The sequence below is a fragment of the Pimephales promelas genome, chromosome 11 (assembly GCF_988280905.1).
Source record: "Pimephales promelas chromosome 11, fPimPro1.hap1.1, whole genome shotgun sequence".
Classification (NCBI taxonomy): Eukaryota; Metazoa; Chordata; class Actinopteri; order Cypriniformes; family Leuciscidae; genus Pimephales; species Pimephales promelas.
The window spans coordinates 10,505,476-10,524,582 of NC_142779.1; the positions used below are offsets into that span (position 1 = coordinate 10,505,476).

A 19,107-nucleotide genomic window follows, 5' to 3' on the forward strand; every position below is an offset into this window, starting at 1 on the left:
CGCATTGATGAGGTTTACCGAGGATTACCTCTTATCAACGTGTGCGTGTGGTCTTTCCGACCCCGGTTAGAGCAAGTACGTCTTAAAAAAAAATGTACCACCAAAAACTTTACTGAAAGAAAAAGAAATTAGGTTCGATCATTTGTTTTACTTATTTGCCACAATAGACTGCAAAGTTAATTAACATAAGTCAATAGATTTTAGGGATCAAATTAATATTACTTGGTTTACTGATTTCTTAACATTTATGTGACACCTAGTGGCGAAAAAAAAAAAAAAAAATTAAAATCCGATGCAAGTATCTTCTCAATCACAGATTCGTATTCCAGTCAGTTCCATTGAAGACAAAAAAAAACACGATATTGTCATCTGTATAATAACTGAAATTAGTCACTTAATGAGCAAATGACTTTATTAATAAAGTTTTTTTTCCATATTTCTAGAGGGCATACAACCACAGCATAAGCAGCAACTACAGCAAGGACACAGCTGTAAGGAAAACCTGATGATTTCATCTCAAAACCTCAGCACAACACCTCTGAGGTCATGTCTGCAAAAACGTTTGTTCTACAACACCCGCACCTCAAAGAAAAAAAAAAAAAACGTCTACTTAATTTTGTGTGACCAATTTAATCCTCTAAGCATGCATAACAAAAAGGAATGAGCTACTTTTCAAATGTAAGTTGAAGTTTTTAAAAAGGGATGAAATATAAATTGCCATGTTTGAAAACCCACTGTAAGTGTAGTAATTCTATGGCAAAGCTTTATGCATTTCATGTTAATGTAAGCAGTGACCTGTACTGATTAGAGGACACATCAAGGCTTAGAACATCAAGCAAAAAAAAATTGATGCTTTAGTATTAGCGGCGGACAGTGGTCCAGCCATCATCATCCGTCTCGTTCTTGGTCCGACGCTGGATTTCCTTATCTTTGTCAGAGCGCCAGGTGCTCTTCTCACCGCCCTCACGGTCCCGTTCACGTGGTCTGGGAGGAGCATCTCTTTCCTCCTTGCGCTCCTCTCCACCACGACGCCATGAACCACCTTTGAATTAGGAGATAAAACTGACCTCTTAAATGTGCCCCAAGCACGTTTCACTGACAGGTCAATTTTTTTTATACTGACACCTACTGTTGTGGATGTATTAAGTCTGACTTGTTTTATTTTTTTTTTGCATCTGCCAAACCAGGGGCTCGTTCTTCGTACGTCGCTAACTCAGTTAGCTGGATTTGATTGTTGGCGATTTGCCATGATCTTGGATCGTTTGGTTCTTCGACGCTCATCCTGGACTTGCTGTCATAGCAACAGGTGCGCTAGCTTGAGCCTGCTCGCGAGCAGGCTTATTTCATGTAAACAGGATTAGATCGCGGCTGATACGGGAAGTCCTTCAGCGCAGCGCGATAGTGTGTAGCCTAATTTCTGAGATTTATTTTTGTTTTCTCGTGAAATGATCGTCGTGAGGGTGTCGTTTAAATACATTATTATTTTGTTGGAAATGCACATTAATGTTTGATTCGATATCGGGCTTCAACAACATTACAAAATGTTTGCATTGCCCTAAAATTATTTGCGAGTGGTTTCCTTTACACTATTGGAGATGCGGAGAACTTGATAAGCTTTCTGTTGTGCCATTCACAAAGTAGTGCTCTTAGTTTTTTTTTTTTTTTGCCACAATGACATGAGCTTTGGCCAACTAAAGGGAAGATTTCAGGGTCTAAAAAGCCTGAGGGTTGCACCTGACAGGGCCTGTGACATTGCATGTGCCATATTACACAACACTGCCAACATCAAAAAAAAAAAAAAGTTTCATTAAGCCTAAAATAAAAGACAAGACAAATTTGCAAAACTCTATTTGCTTAGAGTTTTATTTCAATTGTTCTTTGTAAAGAAAAGCCAGTTATTCAGTCATCTTTTTAAAAGATATTATGCAAGGTCAGCAATAGTACTCTGTGTGATTTTACTCTGAAGTTTATTTTGAAGCAATTCTATTTCTAGTGCAATTTTTTCTTAGTCAAGTTCTGTTTCTCCCCCTGATTTTTGTTTTTTCAAAATACTCTATTTTCTGTTGAAGACTCATATAGGGGACGAATTTAACCCTGTGTCGTTTGTGTCACACATGCCTCATGCAACAAATAAAAAGCAAAAGTTGTCTCTACACTGCCCACCCCTGTATCACTGCTGTGTGCAGACTCTTCTGTAGGCCTTTCTGTACATGTGGACTCCTCTCAGAAATAACAGGCATAGGCACAATTAAAATTAAAGTACTTCCTCCAAAGGACAGTCATCTGAGAAGTTTTCTTCACTCTCCAGTGCAATGTGATTGATAACTCATGGCAAAATATTTTTACATTAACATAAGTTTATCAGTTTTTACTTTCAAAAGACAAAGCAATTTATCATTACTCAAGATTTAACAGCTGAAATGACTAAACCAGCCAATTTGGATTATAGGTCTACTTCATTTAATGCAGCAACAAATTATTTCATAGTGTACAAAGATAATTTAAATCTCATTTCCCAGTGATGAAGGTGTTGCTGCTACTGGTCCCTGATGTGGGTCTGGAAGAGCTGAACCCAGGGATGCCCTTCACAACAGGGCAATTCACATTCAACCCAAGGGTCAGCTCTTCTGCCAGGGTCAGGAGCATCATTATTATTTTTTTCTCAGCCTTTTTCCTGGTTGCTTTTATAAACAGACAATCATTTATTTAACAGTGCCTTTTTAAAAGAGACTAGTAGGCCTATAAGGCCTAAAATTACCATTAAGTAGAATATTTTTGTACTTCACTTTCACCATGTCCATTATTATAGTGCGGTGACTCGACATTACAATGAACAAAGTAATTATGAAATTATGAAAATAATAATAAAATAATAATAAGTTATTAAAACATCTAACATGGTCACCACAAACGCATTTAATTTGTCTTCTAGTTTTGCCAGCACTCTCTCCTGGCTTTTGCACACTTTGAGGTGTTCCCTGGCGTTTTAATTAAAGACTGAAATTCGGCATAACCTTGCATTAAAAGCGCTTGCTCTGCTTGGGGGAAAAACTGGGCGTGTTCTTTGGCCATGCTGAACAGCCAATAGCAGCGCTGCTGATCACTGGTTCTGCTATCGATACATGTACCCTTTTAAACCAACGCGAGAACGCGCAGTTATCTCAGATAACTCAATCCAGCGATACTAATCATAAACAACAGGTGTGTTCGAAGAACCCAATTAGCCGGATCATGATTAGCACGATGATATCATCTTAGATCTCTCATTTGATCTCGGATGTTTTAAGCAACGTACGAAGAACGAGCCCCAGCAGTTTCACAGTAAATTTTTTGTCATCATTGCTATTAGTTACTCTGGTCACTCATGATACAACTCTATTAAACAGCTTTTTTGGGCCACTGATAAGAGTCTTCATCTCAGGCAGTGCATTTGAAATCAAATCTGTCAAAAAGTTCAAGTTCTTTTTTCAAACAGCTCTATTAAAGGTGTATTTAAGACAGATCATACGACTCTAACCTTCATCTTGGTCTCTTTGAGAGGCTCTAACGTCACGTTCACGGTCTCTGTCATCTCTGCGCCCCCCTAGGTCACTGCGTTCACCACGGTCAGAGTCTTCACGACGAGAATCACGCCAACTGCTCGGCTCATCACCACCTCTTCTCCAGACACTCGCTTCTTCCCTGCACATGCACAAACATTCATATTAAACATATTGGACTTTTAAATACAAAAAGCCTAAATACACTAAGAGTCTTATGCTGAAACATGCAAGACACAAACAAACACATGCCTATCTCCAAAAGCACTTAATCCTATGCAGTTTGCATATAGATCTGGTAGAGGAGTTGATGATGCCACCTGTACCCTACTAAATATGATTTTAAGACATTTGGAAGGCAAAAAAAAATCATGTACGTTTGCCATTTATTGATTTTTCGTCTGCTTTTAATTGTTTTCAGCCTTTCACCTAGATTTATTTAGATTTAAACATTGTGTGTTGGCTGGTGGATTTTCTAACTTATAGATCCCAAAGAGTAAGTGTCCATGGAGTGTTGTCAAATGTATTGTTTAGGGGTGGGGGAATAATCGATTCCTAGATGCATCGCGATGCAGACGATTCTGAATCGATTTACAAATGTCAAAAATCAATAATAAAAAAAAAAATTTAGATACCGTAAAACTTAAAATAATAGCTGAGTCCCAAACAGACGCCTGTCTTGGTGTGGCTACAGGTTTGGGTAAATAAAAGCCGGTCTCAAATAGAGGGCAGGCCTGTTTTTTAGTTTCAGGTTGTTAATTTTCTAAAACCGTCAGTTCGTCCGATTTTTGACGGCCGTCAAAGCGAATTTTTGTCCCGCCAAAGCCTATTTTAATTGGTGAGTGATGTAGAATAGAATGACTGCCGCACATGACAGGGCGCATAACAAGCAAAGAGAGAGAGATAGAGAGCGTCCTGGTCGCGTGCGCACTCTCACGTCTTCAATCATAGCCGCCTGCTATTTGGGGAATGAACCCAGCGCTACGACTGGCAGAACTCCGCTTATTTTGCTGTTGCAAAGAGGCGTCACCAGGTTTTTGCGTAGTTTAGAGTGACAAATCGTACCAGCATACTTTGAGGTCAAAATCCGTATCTGCTACACAAAATGCAAAAGGGTTGGCAGGTCTACATTTTATAAAATGTAAAGTTGCATGATATTTTCACCTGGGAGGATGGCGATCTCTAAATCCCTCAGTACGGTCATCTCCCTCACGCTCAACATCATCACGGTTAGTATCACGAGGAGGTGCCCAGCTTTCCTCCCGAGCCTTCTCTCGCTCTCTCCATCCACCTGCTAAAGGTTGCATAAAATAATTGTAAAAAAATAATAATAATTGAAACTGAACTGACCACAGTTAACAAATAGTAACTGTAAATTCCCAGATCAAACACACAATGGTTGAAGAGGTCATACCCACAAATATTAGTCAAGGATTTGCAAGGAACTGCTCCATCCTTCAATAACAGAAGACTGCATCACATTGATTTCCATTGTATAATGTAATAAATTAGATTCCTTGCGATATGACCCCTTTAACACAAATATTTGTAAATCTGAAAATATTTGTAAACCAAGAAAATAAACAAATACCATTTGGGCTCACACCTGGCCTCCCAAGAGGTTTCCAGGGTCGAGAGTCATCTCCACGACGTGGGCCAGAGTCATCCATACCCCTGCGGCCTCCCCTATCATCGTCGCCACCTCTTCTGGGGCCCCAGTCATCATCTGCCCCACGACGAGGCACTCTGGGTTCATCCATGCCTCTACGGGGCCCACGGTCATCATCAAAGCCTCTTCTTGGACCACGGTCATCATCCATTCCACGCCTTGGTCCACGGTCGTCAAAGCCCCTCTTTGGCCCACGGTCATCATCAAAGCCCCTTCTGGGTCCACGGTCATCATCAAAGCCCCTTCTGGGTCCACGGTCATCGTCAAAGACCCTTCTGGGTCCACGGTCATCGTCAAAGACCCTTCTGGGTCCACGGTCATCGTCACCTTCCCGGCGTGGACCTCGTTCATCATCAAAGCCACGTCGGAGTCCTTTGTCATCTGAGCCGCCACGACGAGAACTTTCGACGCCTCTCCGGAAGGGCAGTTCACGTTCACGTTCTTCTCGTTCAGGCTCTTCACGACCATCACGTCCTTCCTGACGCCAGTCCCTTGGAGGAAAAAAAAAAGACACTGAATCTCCATACGTGGCATATTTCTTTAAGCTTGTTATTCTGCATCAATTTATTAGTTTAATTGGCATTACTTACTTGTCACCAACAGGACGTCGCCACTCTGACTCACCCTCACCGCGTTTCCTCCAGCCACTTTCTTCCCGTTCAGGCAATTCCTGAAGAAAATTATTTATTATTAAACATTTGTGTTATATCTGATCAACTAACCTCTATCATCATCTGGTTAAAATAGAAAAATGCACAAAAAGACATTTATTATGTTAAAAGACTTTTTCAAGTTAATGTTGTTCTTTAAAAAAAAAACTTAAACATTTATAACGAAATTATTCTAATATGCTGATTTGGTACTAAAGAACAAAAGAAAGAAGGATCACGTGGCACTGAAGACTGGAGTAATAGTTGGAGAAAATTCAACTTTACCATCACAGAAATAAATTACATTTTATACAAGTTATTTTAAACAGTTTTGACAAAAAACTAGCCTCAATCAATATAAGACCTTTAAAAAAAAAAAAAAAAAAACTAACGTTTAACATTTAAACAGTAGTATATGGGGCTGTCACTAACAATTATTTTGGCAATCGAGTAATCGGTTGATTTTTTTGGACGGATAAGATTTTATTAAAGATGGATTTTTTTTACTTGATTAATTGGATAATATTTTTTGTGGTAATAAAAATAGACCTAAGTGAACAATAGCTTTTACAATAAGGGTGTTCCAAGGGCGCCAACCGCTATCGGCTGGTAATAGCTTTATTTAGTTTGGTCTCTATAAAGGTCGATCAGATGATGTGAAACTCGTGAGACATTTTCTCTATGCACAGCTAAAATTGATAAACTACATTCACCGGTCTGGCAGTTCTATCAGGTATCTGAAAAGGACAATAAATTTGCAACCTCTTTGCAGATAGTGGAGTCATTTGAACAACAGCAGCCCCACAGCAAAGCTAGAAACTAGGGCTGCGCAATTTTAGTGCATTTCTTTCTTCACAGTGGTGCGCTTTCTTTCCTACCTAAAAGGCTATTGAGATTGTCATAAAAATACAGTCTCCTGTAGCAAGATGTGCTCACAAAAAAAAGACATGTCTGTTATTAACAGACATTAAGTGGCTTTTCTATCCGCACGTAGTTAGATTACTGCTTGCTCGTTAACAGTAGACAGGCGTTTTTTGCGTGCTTTCGAGGCTATATATTGGGGTGTAACAATACGTCGATATAGATTGATGCATCGATCAAACGTCTAACAATACAATGCCACACGTAAAATATTGATATTCGGTACCTTTACACACTCTCCACACCCTCATGTAACGTCCATCTGCTTATTCCCGTACCACTCAACACTCACTAGGCCTGTCGCAATAGTCAATAAATCAATTAATTGCACGTGAAAAAATATATAATTCCGGATAATTGTCACCTGCATGCTTGTTTGTTTTTCCTCATCTCACTCACTCTACCAAAGAGACTGGATGACAACTCTCGGTTCCTTAGCGTAGGAGGAGTGAACTAGAGCTTAGATTCTCCGAACTTGACCCTGCGGGCTGGGACAGGCCGATATTTCCCAACACTATCCTCGGGCCATGCCCTTGATCTAGAGACGTGCACTCCCATTGTAATAGAGTGTGGCGCGGCACTGAATTTGATGGCGAGCGCGGGCAGTAATGCACTCACTCTGTGTGTTCGGGTCGCAGGAGAGTAAAACGATTTGCGGGACTCCCACAAACTAGAAATATCTATGAATAAAACAAAACTAATACATTTTTATTCATCTGTTGCAGAAAAGCAGAATATGAATAGAATATTCAGAATAGAAAACGATTTTCTGGCCCGAGTTTCTATTCATAACATGTTTGCAGCATTGAGCGATATAGCCAATCACAGATATATGTGTTGATTTGGGGTTGATTGGGGTTATTTAGTGTTTAGCAATGTTGTTGATCTGTGTTGTGCTACTTTCATGTTATCACTGTGAAGCTGCTTTGATACAATCTGTATTGTGAAAAAGCGCTATATAAATAAATGTGACTTGACTTGACTTGATTTCTTGAAAGCAATGGCCAATCAGAAGCATTTAAGATAGACTTCCCTCACTGCTCAAAACTAACTTTTTGTTCAGTGCTGAATTCTGTATACTGGCAAATCCTCTAATTATTACAAACAAAGTGTGGATATTATGAAAGATTCATTGTGCAGTCAGCTTCACTGATGATAAAAGAGACGTGTGAGATCGCAATGAACGGTCAGCTTTTTAGGAATTAAGGGAGCGCACTTTGAACGCATTCAGTCATGCCAGACCATGCACACAGTAGCGTTAGTCTGCTTGCTTTTGTGTTAAATTAACAGTGGGTTGTGCGTTAATTCTTTAAAGAGGTGGTAATAATGCCCTTTACACAAGATATAAAATAAATCTCTGATGTCCCCCCAGTTTGTATGTAAAGTTTTAGCTCAAAATGCCCCACAGGTATTTTTATAGCATGTTAAAGTTGTGACTTTTTGAGGGTTAGCAAAAACGCACTTGAAACGTTTTGTGTCTGGCCCTTTAAATGCAAATGAGCTGCATTCTATCGTCCATTGCGTCTGGCCTCTGAAAAAAGCTTTAAGGCTATCCTGCCTGGGCCTGGCCATATTTGAAACGTCTTACTCTATCGTTCGTTGTTTTAGGCATGCACTTTATTTGAAATGGAGCATACAATGTTTAATAACTTTCTAACGGTAGAGCTTGGTCCTTTATAACATAGCCATAGGTAGGTGTATTTTTGCTTTATACATTTTAGGCTTATTCTCAAATGTATACTGTGTTAGGGGGGTGACATTATTACACAATTTTAATCAGACAATTTGATCAGAGAGATTTAATTTTGTCGGACACTTAATTTTTTTCCTAGCCAATGTCCAGTTATTACCGGACAACGCAAGAGATCACCTAAGTGAGTTCAGGTTCCTAATAGCAACAGGAATAAAAAAAACATCTGGTTCTTAACATGGGTAGCCTAAAACGACGACCTGAGGGGAGCAAATTAAACTCCACAAAAAGTAGGTGATCAGAGCAAATTAAAATTAGGTTAGCCTTACCCCAGACCCGTTTATCATGATATACACACACACACACACCTAAAGTTTAGTTTACGCTCTTACCAGGGGTTTAGTTACCCGTTACGACTTTTTTCTTTTAAATAAATCAAGCATTCAAATTAAATGAAGGAATTGAGTAAGCCCATACAAGCAAATTTTAAGCAGGGTTCATACGAGTTACCTTGCTGGCTTTTTCTTCTGGTGCCCTCCTCTCCTCCTCTTTACGACGTTCACGCTCCTCAATTTCCTGTTGTCGGGCACGCTGCTTTCTTTCCTGTTCCTCCAGCTTACGCAGACGCTCCTGGTATTCACGTTCTTCCTCCTCTCTTTGCTCCTGTTCCAAGCGTTCCCGCTCTTCCCGCTCTAAAACACACAAAATCAAAGACCAATTCAAAAGCAAGTTTATGCATGACATGACATCAAAGATATGAATATTTAAAGTTTTTTATGAAGACATAATTTTTTGCCCCTTAAACAAAAGAACCCGCAAAGAGACTTTTCATTAAATTATAATGAATCACATTTCCATTACAGATTTGCAACACTACAACACTGGTCATCAATCCATTACAACACTTTTGTGCTTTTTTCTAAATGGTGATAAAACTACAAAATGACATTTCCATTAACCAGCATTTTTTTCCCCTCTCGCGATAAGTCATTCCAAAAATCATGGCAAAGGACATTGTAGGTTTATATATATCCCGGCCACTCCACTAAACATTATTATTATTAAAATGGAAGGAGACGTGGTGTGTTATCCAAGCGTGTTAATGGCAGGGAAAGACCCCTTATACTGTGAATGGCACATACACCCTAAGAAGTTTCTGGGTGTTTCTCCCTCATTTCTGCTCTGAGGTTGTGATTGTGGCATTTCTTTGAGTTTTAGAATCCAGTAGCCAATTCCTGTAATTATTGCTTCTTTTTTATGAATTTAATAAAGAACTGTCTCATATTATGTCCAAACAGGAATTGCGAGGGTAAATGGGAGTTTTTGTGAAAATTGACGTGTTTCCATTGTGCGTATTTTCAATTTGTGCAATTTGAAGGGTAATGGAAACACAGCTACTGTTATTTGAAGGTTGATGAAAGCCAGATAAGAACCTTTTTTGAGCTGTTCCTCATGGATTCTCTGAGCGTCCTCTTCTTTCTGGAGATAAAAGGCATTCCGCCTGTCCTCCTTGCGCTGCTTCTTTCGCTCTTCAAGGCGCTTCTTCCTCTCCTCAACCATACGTTCTTGGAAATGCTTGAGTTTTTCCTGGGTACATTAGAATTGCTCAAAGCTTAGCCAAATGTCAATTTCCTGAATGTCAACAACTTTATGCTACTACTAAACCTTATCATCTAATACATTTTGTATATTGTCCATACTAGTCATTTAGAGCAAATACACAATCCGTAAAACATTATCTGAATAAATGAGATTTAAATGAAAAAAAAAAAAAAAAAAAAAGAGAAAAAAATACATACCTCATAGATGAAGCTTCGAGCTTCTTTAATTTTGGACAGAAAGTTCTCCTTGTCCTCCATCATTCTAGACATTCTCTGTTTGTGTTCTAGTGCCTTCTCACGCTCCATCTTCATATTGCTTATCTGAGCAACAGATGAGGAAAACAACCTTTAGCTTCAATTACACTAAACATGACATCACTACATTCAAAATATGTGCTTCACATTTGGGTGATGCATATAATATCTGAATCAAACTAAAACCAGACAATGATAAGTAGGGCCTTAAGAAATACTTCAAATTACAGTTAAAGTATGTTCCAGTAAGCAGGGAATTTGAGACACTTTGAACAGAGGGCAAGGTAAATCAAATTCAAATGTAAAAAGCAGTATGCGATTATTACCCTCTCTTCCTCCTGCAGCTCCCATAACTCCATGTCTTTGATGCGCTGCTCCTCGTAGGCTTTCTTGATCAGAGGAATCTCTTCAAGGCGCTTGGCCCTCTCAAAGTAGTCGATCTGAAATATAATATATCACATCAATATAATATTCGGCAGTAATCTACTCACCTACACATAACCTAATTCTTTTTGACATTTTAAACAGTTACCAATATAGTTATTTGAAATAAAGTACTTAATTAATGGGTAAGGAAACTGTACCTTCTTTTCCTGGTTTTTCAGACGCTCTTGAAGCTCTTTCTTCTCCTTTTCTAGCTGTTCAACCTGTTTGGCCATGATGAAGTCAGGGTCCAGCTCCTCCAGATCCTACAGCAGAAAAAATTAAATAACTATTTAATTTCCAGGGTATTTTGCCAATAAAACTTTTTGGTTTCTTCTAGGGCTCAATGGCCACTTCACTAACAAACTCATTACCTCAATATCAATATCTTTGAAGGCTTTGGCTCCAAGCTCAGTCTTCTTGATCTGCTCCAGTCGCTCACGCACGGTCTTCTTTTTGATCTGCTCATGTTCTTGCATGATGCGCTCTTTCTCTCGCTCTTTGGCCTCCTGTTTAAGACGCTCCTCCTCGGCTTTGCGCACCTTCTGAAGCTCTGCCTCCCGCTGCTCCAGCTCCTCTTTCTCCCTCTGGATATTAAGGCTCTCCAGACGCTCCTTGCGTTCCTCAATTGTTTGTCGTCGAGCAAGAATGCGCTGATGCTCTTTGCGTGCATTCTTTAGGTAGGCTGTGATGGCCAGTTGACTCTGTTCCTCATGTTCTTGCTAGGGGAAAAGGTGGACTTGATCAAACTGAAAACTGAAAGTGACCAGCAGGAGGATATTCTGTATCTAATTAACAGTTATCTTACCAGTATGGAGGCAGGTTTGATTAAATCAATGGCTTTAGCCAAGGAGGATGACATGGCAGTGAGCTGATTTCGTATCTGTTCAGAGGGCATGTTCTGTAGGAATGGACCTACTGGAGAATCCTCTTTAGTAGAGTAGTTCAGGTCGGAGCCAAAACTCAGAGTGCGAGATGAATGATCAATGCGCACCTTTAGGTTTATTAAATACAAAGTGAAAGTTACTACAACATTTTGGAGATTCTGCTCTAAATGTGAAAGATATATACATGCTTGTTAAGAAATGTAAAGACAAATGAAAGCCAGATATTTCTGTTTGATGACTAAAACTTTATGTACTGTACCTGCAGGTCACAGTGCCGTGCTGCATCTACAATGGAGCGCTCCAGTTGGAAAGCATCAACAAATGGTACCAGAGAGGCCAACCTGCTGAACTCAATGCTTTGGTAGATCTGAGCCACCTGATACATTAAAACACAGACTATAAGACTGAAGATTTGCAGAAGACCAATGCATGCAATGATTCCTCAAGTAGATGTTTGAGGTCTGGGGGTAGATAATCACACCAACCTGTTGTAGCAGTCTAAGGATGGTGTTGTTCTGCAAGTGCGGAACGTAATGCTGCAGGTCAGATTCCTTCTCAGCTTGGTCCCTCACCCAGTTCAATACCTAAGCATCAGCAGCAAGAACACAAACACTACGTGAACATTGTGTCTTTAATGTGCATTGATTTCAAGAACACAACACTGAAGACTGACATGTCAGAATGGTCTAACAAGGGCATCACTCTTTGTCTTAACGACAATTAAGTTTTTGAAAATTTGTCACTTATTAGTTTTAATTGGGGCTCCACAATTCGTGATTTGGCAAATGTTGCAGTTTGTCAGTGCAGCACAGATAAACGGTAGTAAATGCTGCTCTATCTGAACGCCAGAGGGCTCTCACGCAGACAAGGCAAACAGAAGTATGATAACCCACGTCATTCCAAGAAATCCCTATAGCCATCATCTCACAGAAGTGAGTTTGGAGTAAACACATGTAATTAAAAGTTGTCTTATGTTGGACATGAGAATCATAAACGCTTCTCACGGTAAAAGTGACTCAAACTCAGTGCAAAATCAATGACAAGCTGTGCATAGATAATTTGCAGCCTTTGCTATTTCATATTCGTGATAAGCCAAAACGGTTTAAGGATGCATGTTAACATTATTCTGGAAATGTAAATGCTTAGGTCACCAAAAATAAAAACAACCAAAATAGACTTAATCACACAATAGAAATGTAATGTAGCTAACACATTACTATACTTAAGGGCACAAAAGCAAATATGCATTATGTGGCAAGTGCTACTCACCTTAGTCACTCTTCCACAAAGTTTAAGAGGGTGGAAGTCCATCTCCAACCAATTGTAGAGCTCTTTGACTTCAGGGACAATATACTGAAGCAGGTTGAACCTCACCTATGACAAGAATAATACCCACAAAGAGTGTAAATTGCAATATTTAAATCTTTTCTAACAACACTTTGTCACACATGATCTACTAAATATCAAGAAAATTCAAAGTTTAAGGGATAGTTCACCCAAAAATAAAAATTGTGCCATTTTTAGTCTCAAAAACATGAGATTTCTGGTTAAAAAATCTGATTAAAAATATTTTAATTTGGTTTTGAAAAGTAAAATGTTATGATTTGGAGTGACATGAGGGTGAGTAAATGACATTTTTTTTGGGGGGGGGGGGGGGGGTAAACCATCCCTTTGAGGTATGACAATAGATGAGCTATTACCATGTCATTGATGAGACTCTGACGGGTGGGTGGAGACTGTAGGCCAAGTAGAGTAGCCAGTCTGCGGTGTTTCTCCACAATGATGCCATCCATGTCCAACAGACGAGCAATATCAGTGCGCTCAGGGGTGATGGGAATAGACAGAGTGGCCAAGAGCACACGAGTGGACATTCTGAGGGAAATGAGTTCAATATAGAGAGCAATTCAAAACTTGATTACATGTTTCAACTTGAATGCAAAGTTCTGATTTCAGGAGAAAACTACCCAACAGTAAAATGAATAAAAAATTAATTCCACAAAGAATTTAACCCATTTCCTTCTTCGTACTGAAAATCACTCCTATTTAATGCCAACCTCTGCATCTCTTCTTGGGTGAGATTCTTGCGCATTTCTCGGGAGAGGTGGTAGAGTCTGTGTAGGGTACAGGCATGGAATAAGGCATTGCCAGACTTCCAGAATACAGTGGACACCTTGTTGTAGTAGTTGGCCATAAGCTGAGGTTTAGGGGGCTTCTTTGAGAGGGCGAATAATCCATGGATGTCTTCAACTGCTTTGAACGCTTCCTATGTTTGAATGCAGCCAGTGTGATCAGTCATCAAGTCAAAGCTTGTGCAACATATAACAAGCAAAAACAAAATTTCTTTATAAAAGTTTTAAAGGAGCAATATAAATGGAAAGTATATGCAACAAAATATATTTGAATGCATCAAATTCAACATTTCTCTGAATTTAACATTTCTATGAAACATTGGTGCCTACAATAGAGCACAGAGACCTGCCACAGCTCCATGCTAATAGCGCTGTCCAGCTGGACCAAACGTGTCTCGAGGTGCATGGACTGGCTCTCGGGGTTGTTCAGGTTGATGGCGGTGCTCTGGTTGTGATGACGTTGAATCTGCCCCAGGTGCATTCGCAGGTTGTCACACAGCTTACGGAACTCTGCTTTACGGGTGTACTGCAGGCAAAACTTAAATGCTATGGGAGAAATGGTTTTTATAAATTAGTGTACAAACAAAAAGTAAATTTTAGGTATTATATAATATGTTATTATGTGAAATTTATTATATGTATATATTATGCACGTGTTAAAAAGATTGAGATCAATATGTTTATCTTTTTTGGAAGGTACTTTTATTCAGCAATTATGCATTAAACTGATCAAAATGACAGTAAAGACATTCATGTTACAAAATATTTTTATTTTTAAATAAATGCTGTTCTTTTCTACTCATCAAATAATCTTAATTTAAAATGATGCATCGTTTCCACAAAAATATTTAGCAGCACAACTGCTTTTAAAAAATTATAAAAAAAAGTTTCTTGAGCACCAAATTAGCATATTGGACACTGAGCCACATCACAGGGATAATACATGACTATAATTTTTTTTTTTTTTTTTAATATTTAAAAATCTATTTCTCAATATTACTGTTCTTCCTGCATTTTTGATCAAATAAATGCAGCCTTGGAGAGAATAAAATACTTCTCTCAGAAACATTAAAATAATCTTGCCGATCTCATTTTGGATGATAGTGTATGTATTTATCCACGGTAACCTGAACTACATCAATAGAAAGCAACGACATTCCCTAACTCAACACATAAACCCTTATCTGCACCATATGCTCAAACTCCAATAAACATATGTTTTTGTATTATATGAAGAGTACACTGACCTTGCTGAGCAATGTCATGATAAAGGCGCTCAACTTTGGAGTTATTCCTTAGCAGGTCCAGGCACTGGCGGTAGGACTCCCACAGGAACTTGACCCAAGGCGTGAGCAAAAGTCTGTCAGTGCGGTCTTGAGTGTCTTCACCACTGACAGCACTCAAAAGAACACTAAAAAAAAGGATTTTTTTTTTTTACTTGATTGTACTCATGAACATGAATTAGAATGTAATGTCCTTTCACCATGTTGAAATTTAACATGATTTCTAGATGTTAAGAAATTCTGAAACTACACAAAAGTAAACATACACAGCAGCAACAAATTCTTTACAGAGACATCAGTGGAAAGTAGTTATGGGCATGATTAATCGATGATCGATTATTAATCATTAAGAATTTAGTCGATCACGTTAATTTGTTATCGATTAAACTAATACTGGTTGTGTTGCGAAGTGTTAGTAGAAAGTGAACGGAATAAGCTTGACAATTTTTTGGAAAAAAATTATATATTTAATAAATACCAGTATAAATTTAGAGCAAAAAGAGCAACATCACTTGAATTATTAGATTATATAGAGGAAATATCAAGTTCTGTAGATAAAATGCACACTATTGGAATATTTATTGATCTACAGAAGGCGTTTGAAACCATCAATCATGAAATTTTGTCATGAAAATTAGAGCAATGGGATAAAAGTAGACATATTAGAATGGATAAAAAGTTACTTGACTTGAAAGCAGTTTGTGAAATTGGGAGATTCCTTTTCTGAATGCCAGCCAATTTCTTGTGGAGCCACACAGGAGGGCCGTGTTAGGCCAGAAATTGTTTTTCATTTACATTAATGATTTATATCAAGTGTCAGAATTACTGAAATTAGTGTTGTTTGCTGATGACACTAATATTTTTCGTTCAGGCAGTGATCTTTAGTTGCTAGTGCAGAGACAAATAAGGAATTAGAGAAGATTAAATTATGGTTTGAATACAAATAATTAACATTAAATTTAAAGAAAACAAAATTAATGATGTTTGGTAATGGTCAACATAATTTGCAAATTGAAATTAAGCTGGATGGAGTGAATTGAAAAGGTCAGTGAAATACAATTTTTAGGAGTTATAATTGACAGTGCAGTGGAAACCTCACATTAGCCATGTTAGGAGTAAGGTTTCAAGGAGTATGGCAATAATTGGTAGAGCAAGGCAAGTTTTAAATCAGAAGTCTTTACGTATGCTCTTTTGTTCATTAGTGTTGCCATATTTCACTTGTTGTGTAGAAACATTTACACAACAAAAGTCCAGCTACTTGCCATTTTACAGAAGAGAGCTCTAAAGATCATTCATGGGGCAGGTTATAGGGAACATACCAATATTTTTTTATGGAGTCCAAATGATTAAAATTTAAAGATTTGATGGATTTACAGACTGTGCAAATTCAATACAGGGCAAAGCATAATGATTTACCTCAAAATGTACTAAAGTCATTTACTCTGAGAGAAGGAGGGTATGTGTTGAGAGGAAAATTTAATTTCATATTACCATTGGTACATAGTAGGAAGAAAAGTTGTGTTTCCATAAAAGGGGTGAAACTGTGGAACAACTTAAATCAGAAGCTTAAGGAACGTCCAAATATAAAACAATTTAGAAAAATATTCAAATAAATGATTTTTGAACATTATAAAAATTAAGAAAAATTAGTTGGCTAAGCTGGAATTTTTGTTGAATGAAGATATATGTGATTGTGTTTTGGAAAAATTGGATAATACCAAAGGAAGTAAACTACGGTAATCCATTAAAGTTAGATAGAGGGGATGTGAATCAATAAGTGATTAACTTCATCCCACTCCTTTTCAGGCAGCCTCGAGTTTTTATTTGTTTGATCATAATCAGTGTTCTTTCGATTATGGTCTTATGTTCTCCGGTGTAACTAACCGAACATCCAGTTTAACAGCCACAAGTTAATCATCTTGTAATAAGGATCTGATTCAGGAAAATTATGCTGTATTTTTGTATTTTCAAAGCATTTGAATTAATAAAAAGTAAAATAAATAATGAATTTGAGTATATAAATATAAATGATTAATCGATAGTCGATCATTAATTCTCCTGACAATCGACTAAGAAAATTTAATCGAATGCCCATCCCTAGTGGGAAAGAACTGTTTAGGCCTTTAAGTTCCTGTACCTTTCTGGGGTCTGAATGTTGTCCAGATCCTCAATGTCCAGCACCATCTGCTGAGACTCCTCTTTTGCTGTCTCGGTCTTCTCTTCCGCAAGTTTCAGGTAAGCGCGGACCACATCCTCCAAAGATTTGATATTCACCTGAAGCATATAATTAGTAGAGGTCAGTAACTTCATCCTCAAGAAGGATTGAATTGATCCTTTACATGGCTGTTTTCATCTATACAGAAATTTGAGACCAATTCTACAATAAAAAGTTCACTGAAAGTCATCATGATTGGATATATTTTATAAACATAACCTAACAGCATTATGACACAAATAACTAAAGTTTAAAGTCACAGTGAAACAGAAGTAGCAACAGAGATCTTTTATTCCATGTTGTGAATTACATATGTAACAGATGTGTGTACAAGTGTAACAGATAATCGAAAAAGGAAAACACATTTTTTTTTGCATTTTTTAAGGAGGCAGTCAAATGTTTAAGCAGACTAAATGATTGGACAATTCATATATATGTCACCAGATAATAGTCTGTCTTTTTCACTGGAAGATCAAGGTCAAAGCATTTTTTTAAAATGAAAGATGTGCAAAGATGAATTGGTCACAATGAGATAAGTAAAATTTTATTATTTTTTTTTGTATAATGGGGTGGCAAACCTGTTGACAGATGTTTTTGTACTGATACAGTCCCTCCTTTGCCAAGTGGCTCTTGCGAAGGTCCACACAGAGCTCCAAGTACTTGAGCATAATTGGCTCGTGTATCTTCTGCCATGTTCGATGTTTTTTGCTCTTGATGACATCGTAGAGTACATCCAAAGCTGGCTGCTTTTTACCAACTTCAAGAAACTCTGGAAAAGAGAAACAGAAAGACTATCATGACTTGCAAACCTCTGAGAATTTGTTCAATTGTGAAATATACTGCATCCAGAATGGAATGAATCACTGGGACTGCAGCAGTATTTCATTTACGTATAACGTAACCTTCAACCCAAATATGAAAGAGAAAAGAAACCATTATATACGTTCAAGCAGCTGGTGGCAGGTGCGCAGTGCTGTGCCACTATACTCATAAACTGTTTGTTACTATGACCAAAACACAACGTATTTGCTCTATATTTATGAATTTGCGTTAGACTATTACAGTCGTAAGGATTTTGTTCCACGCACATTGTCATTTATCTTTATTTTTCGATACCAAAAGTTGTCAGAGATAAGCTAGCGGAATGGAATAACTTGCTAGCACGCAATAACGCTCTTCATCTGTTTTTAAAAAATATTCCACATGTTTACACTTAATTTCTAATCGAGTCCTATCTTCGAGTACACTAAGAAGAGGTAGAGATGATTGAATACAGGAATTTTGAAACGCAACATCATAGGTGACACACGGGCCCAGTAACGGTGACATCCGGCCTGCACCAGAGCCTGTGAGAAACATGGCTACTCCAGCACGCGCCATATCGAGCTAACAGCTAACTCACGACTAGAGTCCAAGAGACGGCAGGTTACAATATTTACTCACCGTTTGCTCGTTTAAGAGCGTTCTCCGGTCTCTGGAAATAGGCTGGCATTGTTATAGCTTGCTAGCAGGCGGTTTTCAGGTTGTCGAGGCTGTTTTATTGACTCTGCCTGCCCATCCGCGCGGTGACTTCTCGCCGCTCAAGCAAGAAAGGACTAGCGCACGTGAACTGCACCCCGGCGACGATGACGAGAGTTCCCGTATGTGTGTGTGTGTGTGTGCGCGCGCACACTTCCTACGGGCTCATGATCTACAGTTCAGATGATGACAGGCATATATGATTCTAATTAAATATAGTCTAAATAAATTCATCAGTACTGAAATGTTACCAAAGATGAATCCGACGAAAGCCCGTGCAACTGTGGAACTGTAAAAGTTTCAACAATAAAAAAAGGAAATAAACAG

At 38.3% G+C, this 19,107-nt stretch overlaps 1 protein-coding gene across 1 annotated transcript; it reads right to left on the bottom strand.

The window, feature by feature from the left end:
• Positions 1-394: 394 nt before the first annotated feature.
• eif3a (eukaryotic translation initiation factor 3 subunit A) lies at positions 395-18,875 on the bottom strand. Its single transcript, XM_039671819.2, has 22 exons — positions 18,706-18,875; positions 17,841-18,031; positions 17,185-17,321; positions 15,012-15,175; positions 14,111-14,310; positions 13,690-13,898; positions 13,336-13,507; positions 12,905-13,009; positions 12,121-12,219; positions 11,895-12,011; positions 11,557-11,742; positions 11,123-11,470; positions 10,910-11,014; positions 10,652-10,765; positions 10,269-10,391; positions 9,903-10,056; positions 8,980-9,161; positions 5,799-5,878; positions 5,131-5,699; positions 4,704-4,833; positions 3,518-3,681; positions 395-1,042 (listed from the first exon to the last, which is right to left on the bottom strand). Exons 1-22 carry the CDS (start codon positions 18,752-18,754, stop codon positions 861-863), a joined length of 3,780 nt encoding a protein of 1,259 aa, XP_039527753.2. The 5' UTR covers positions 18,755-18,875; the 3' UTR covers positions 395-860.
• Between the last annotated feature and the right edge of the window lie 232 nt (positions 18,876-19,107).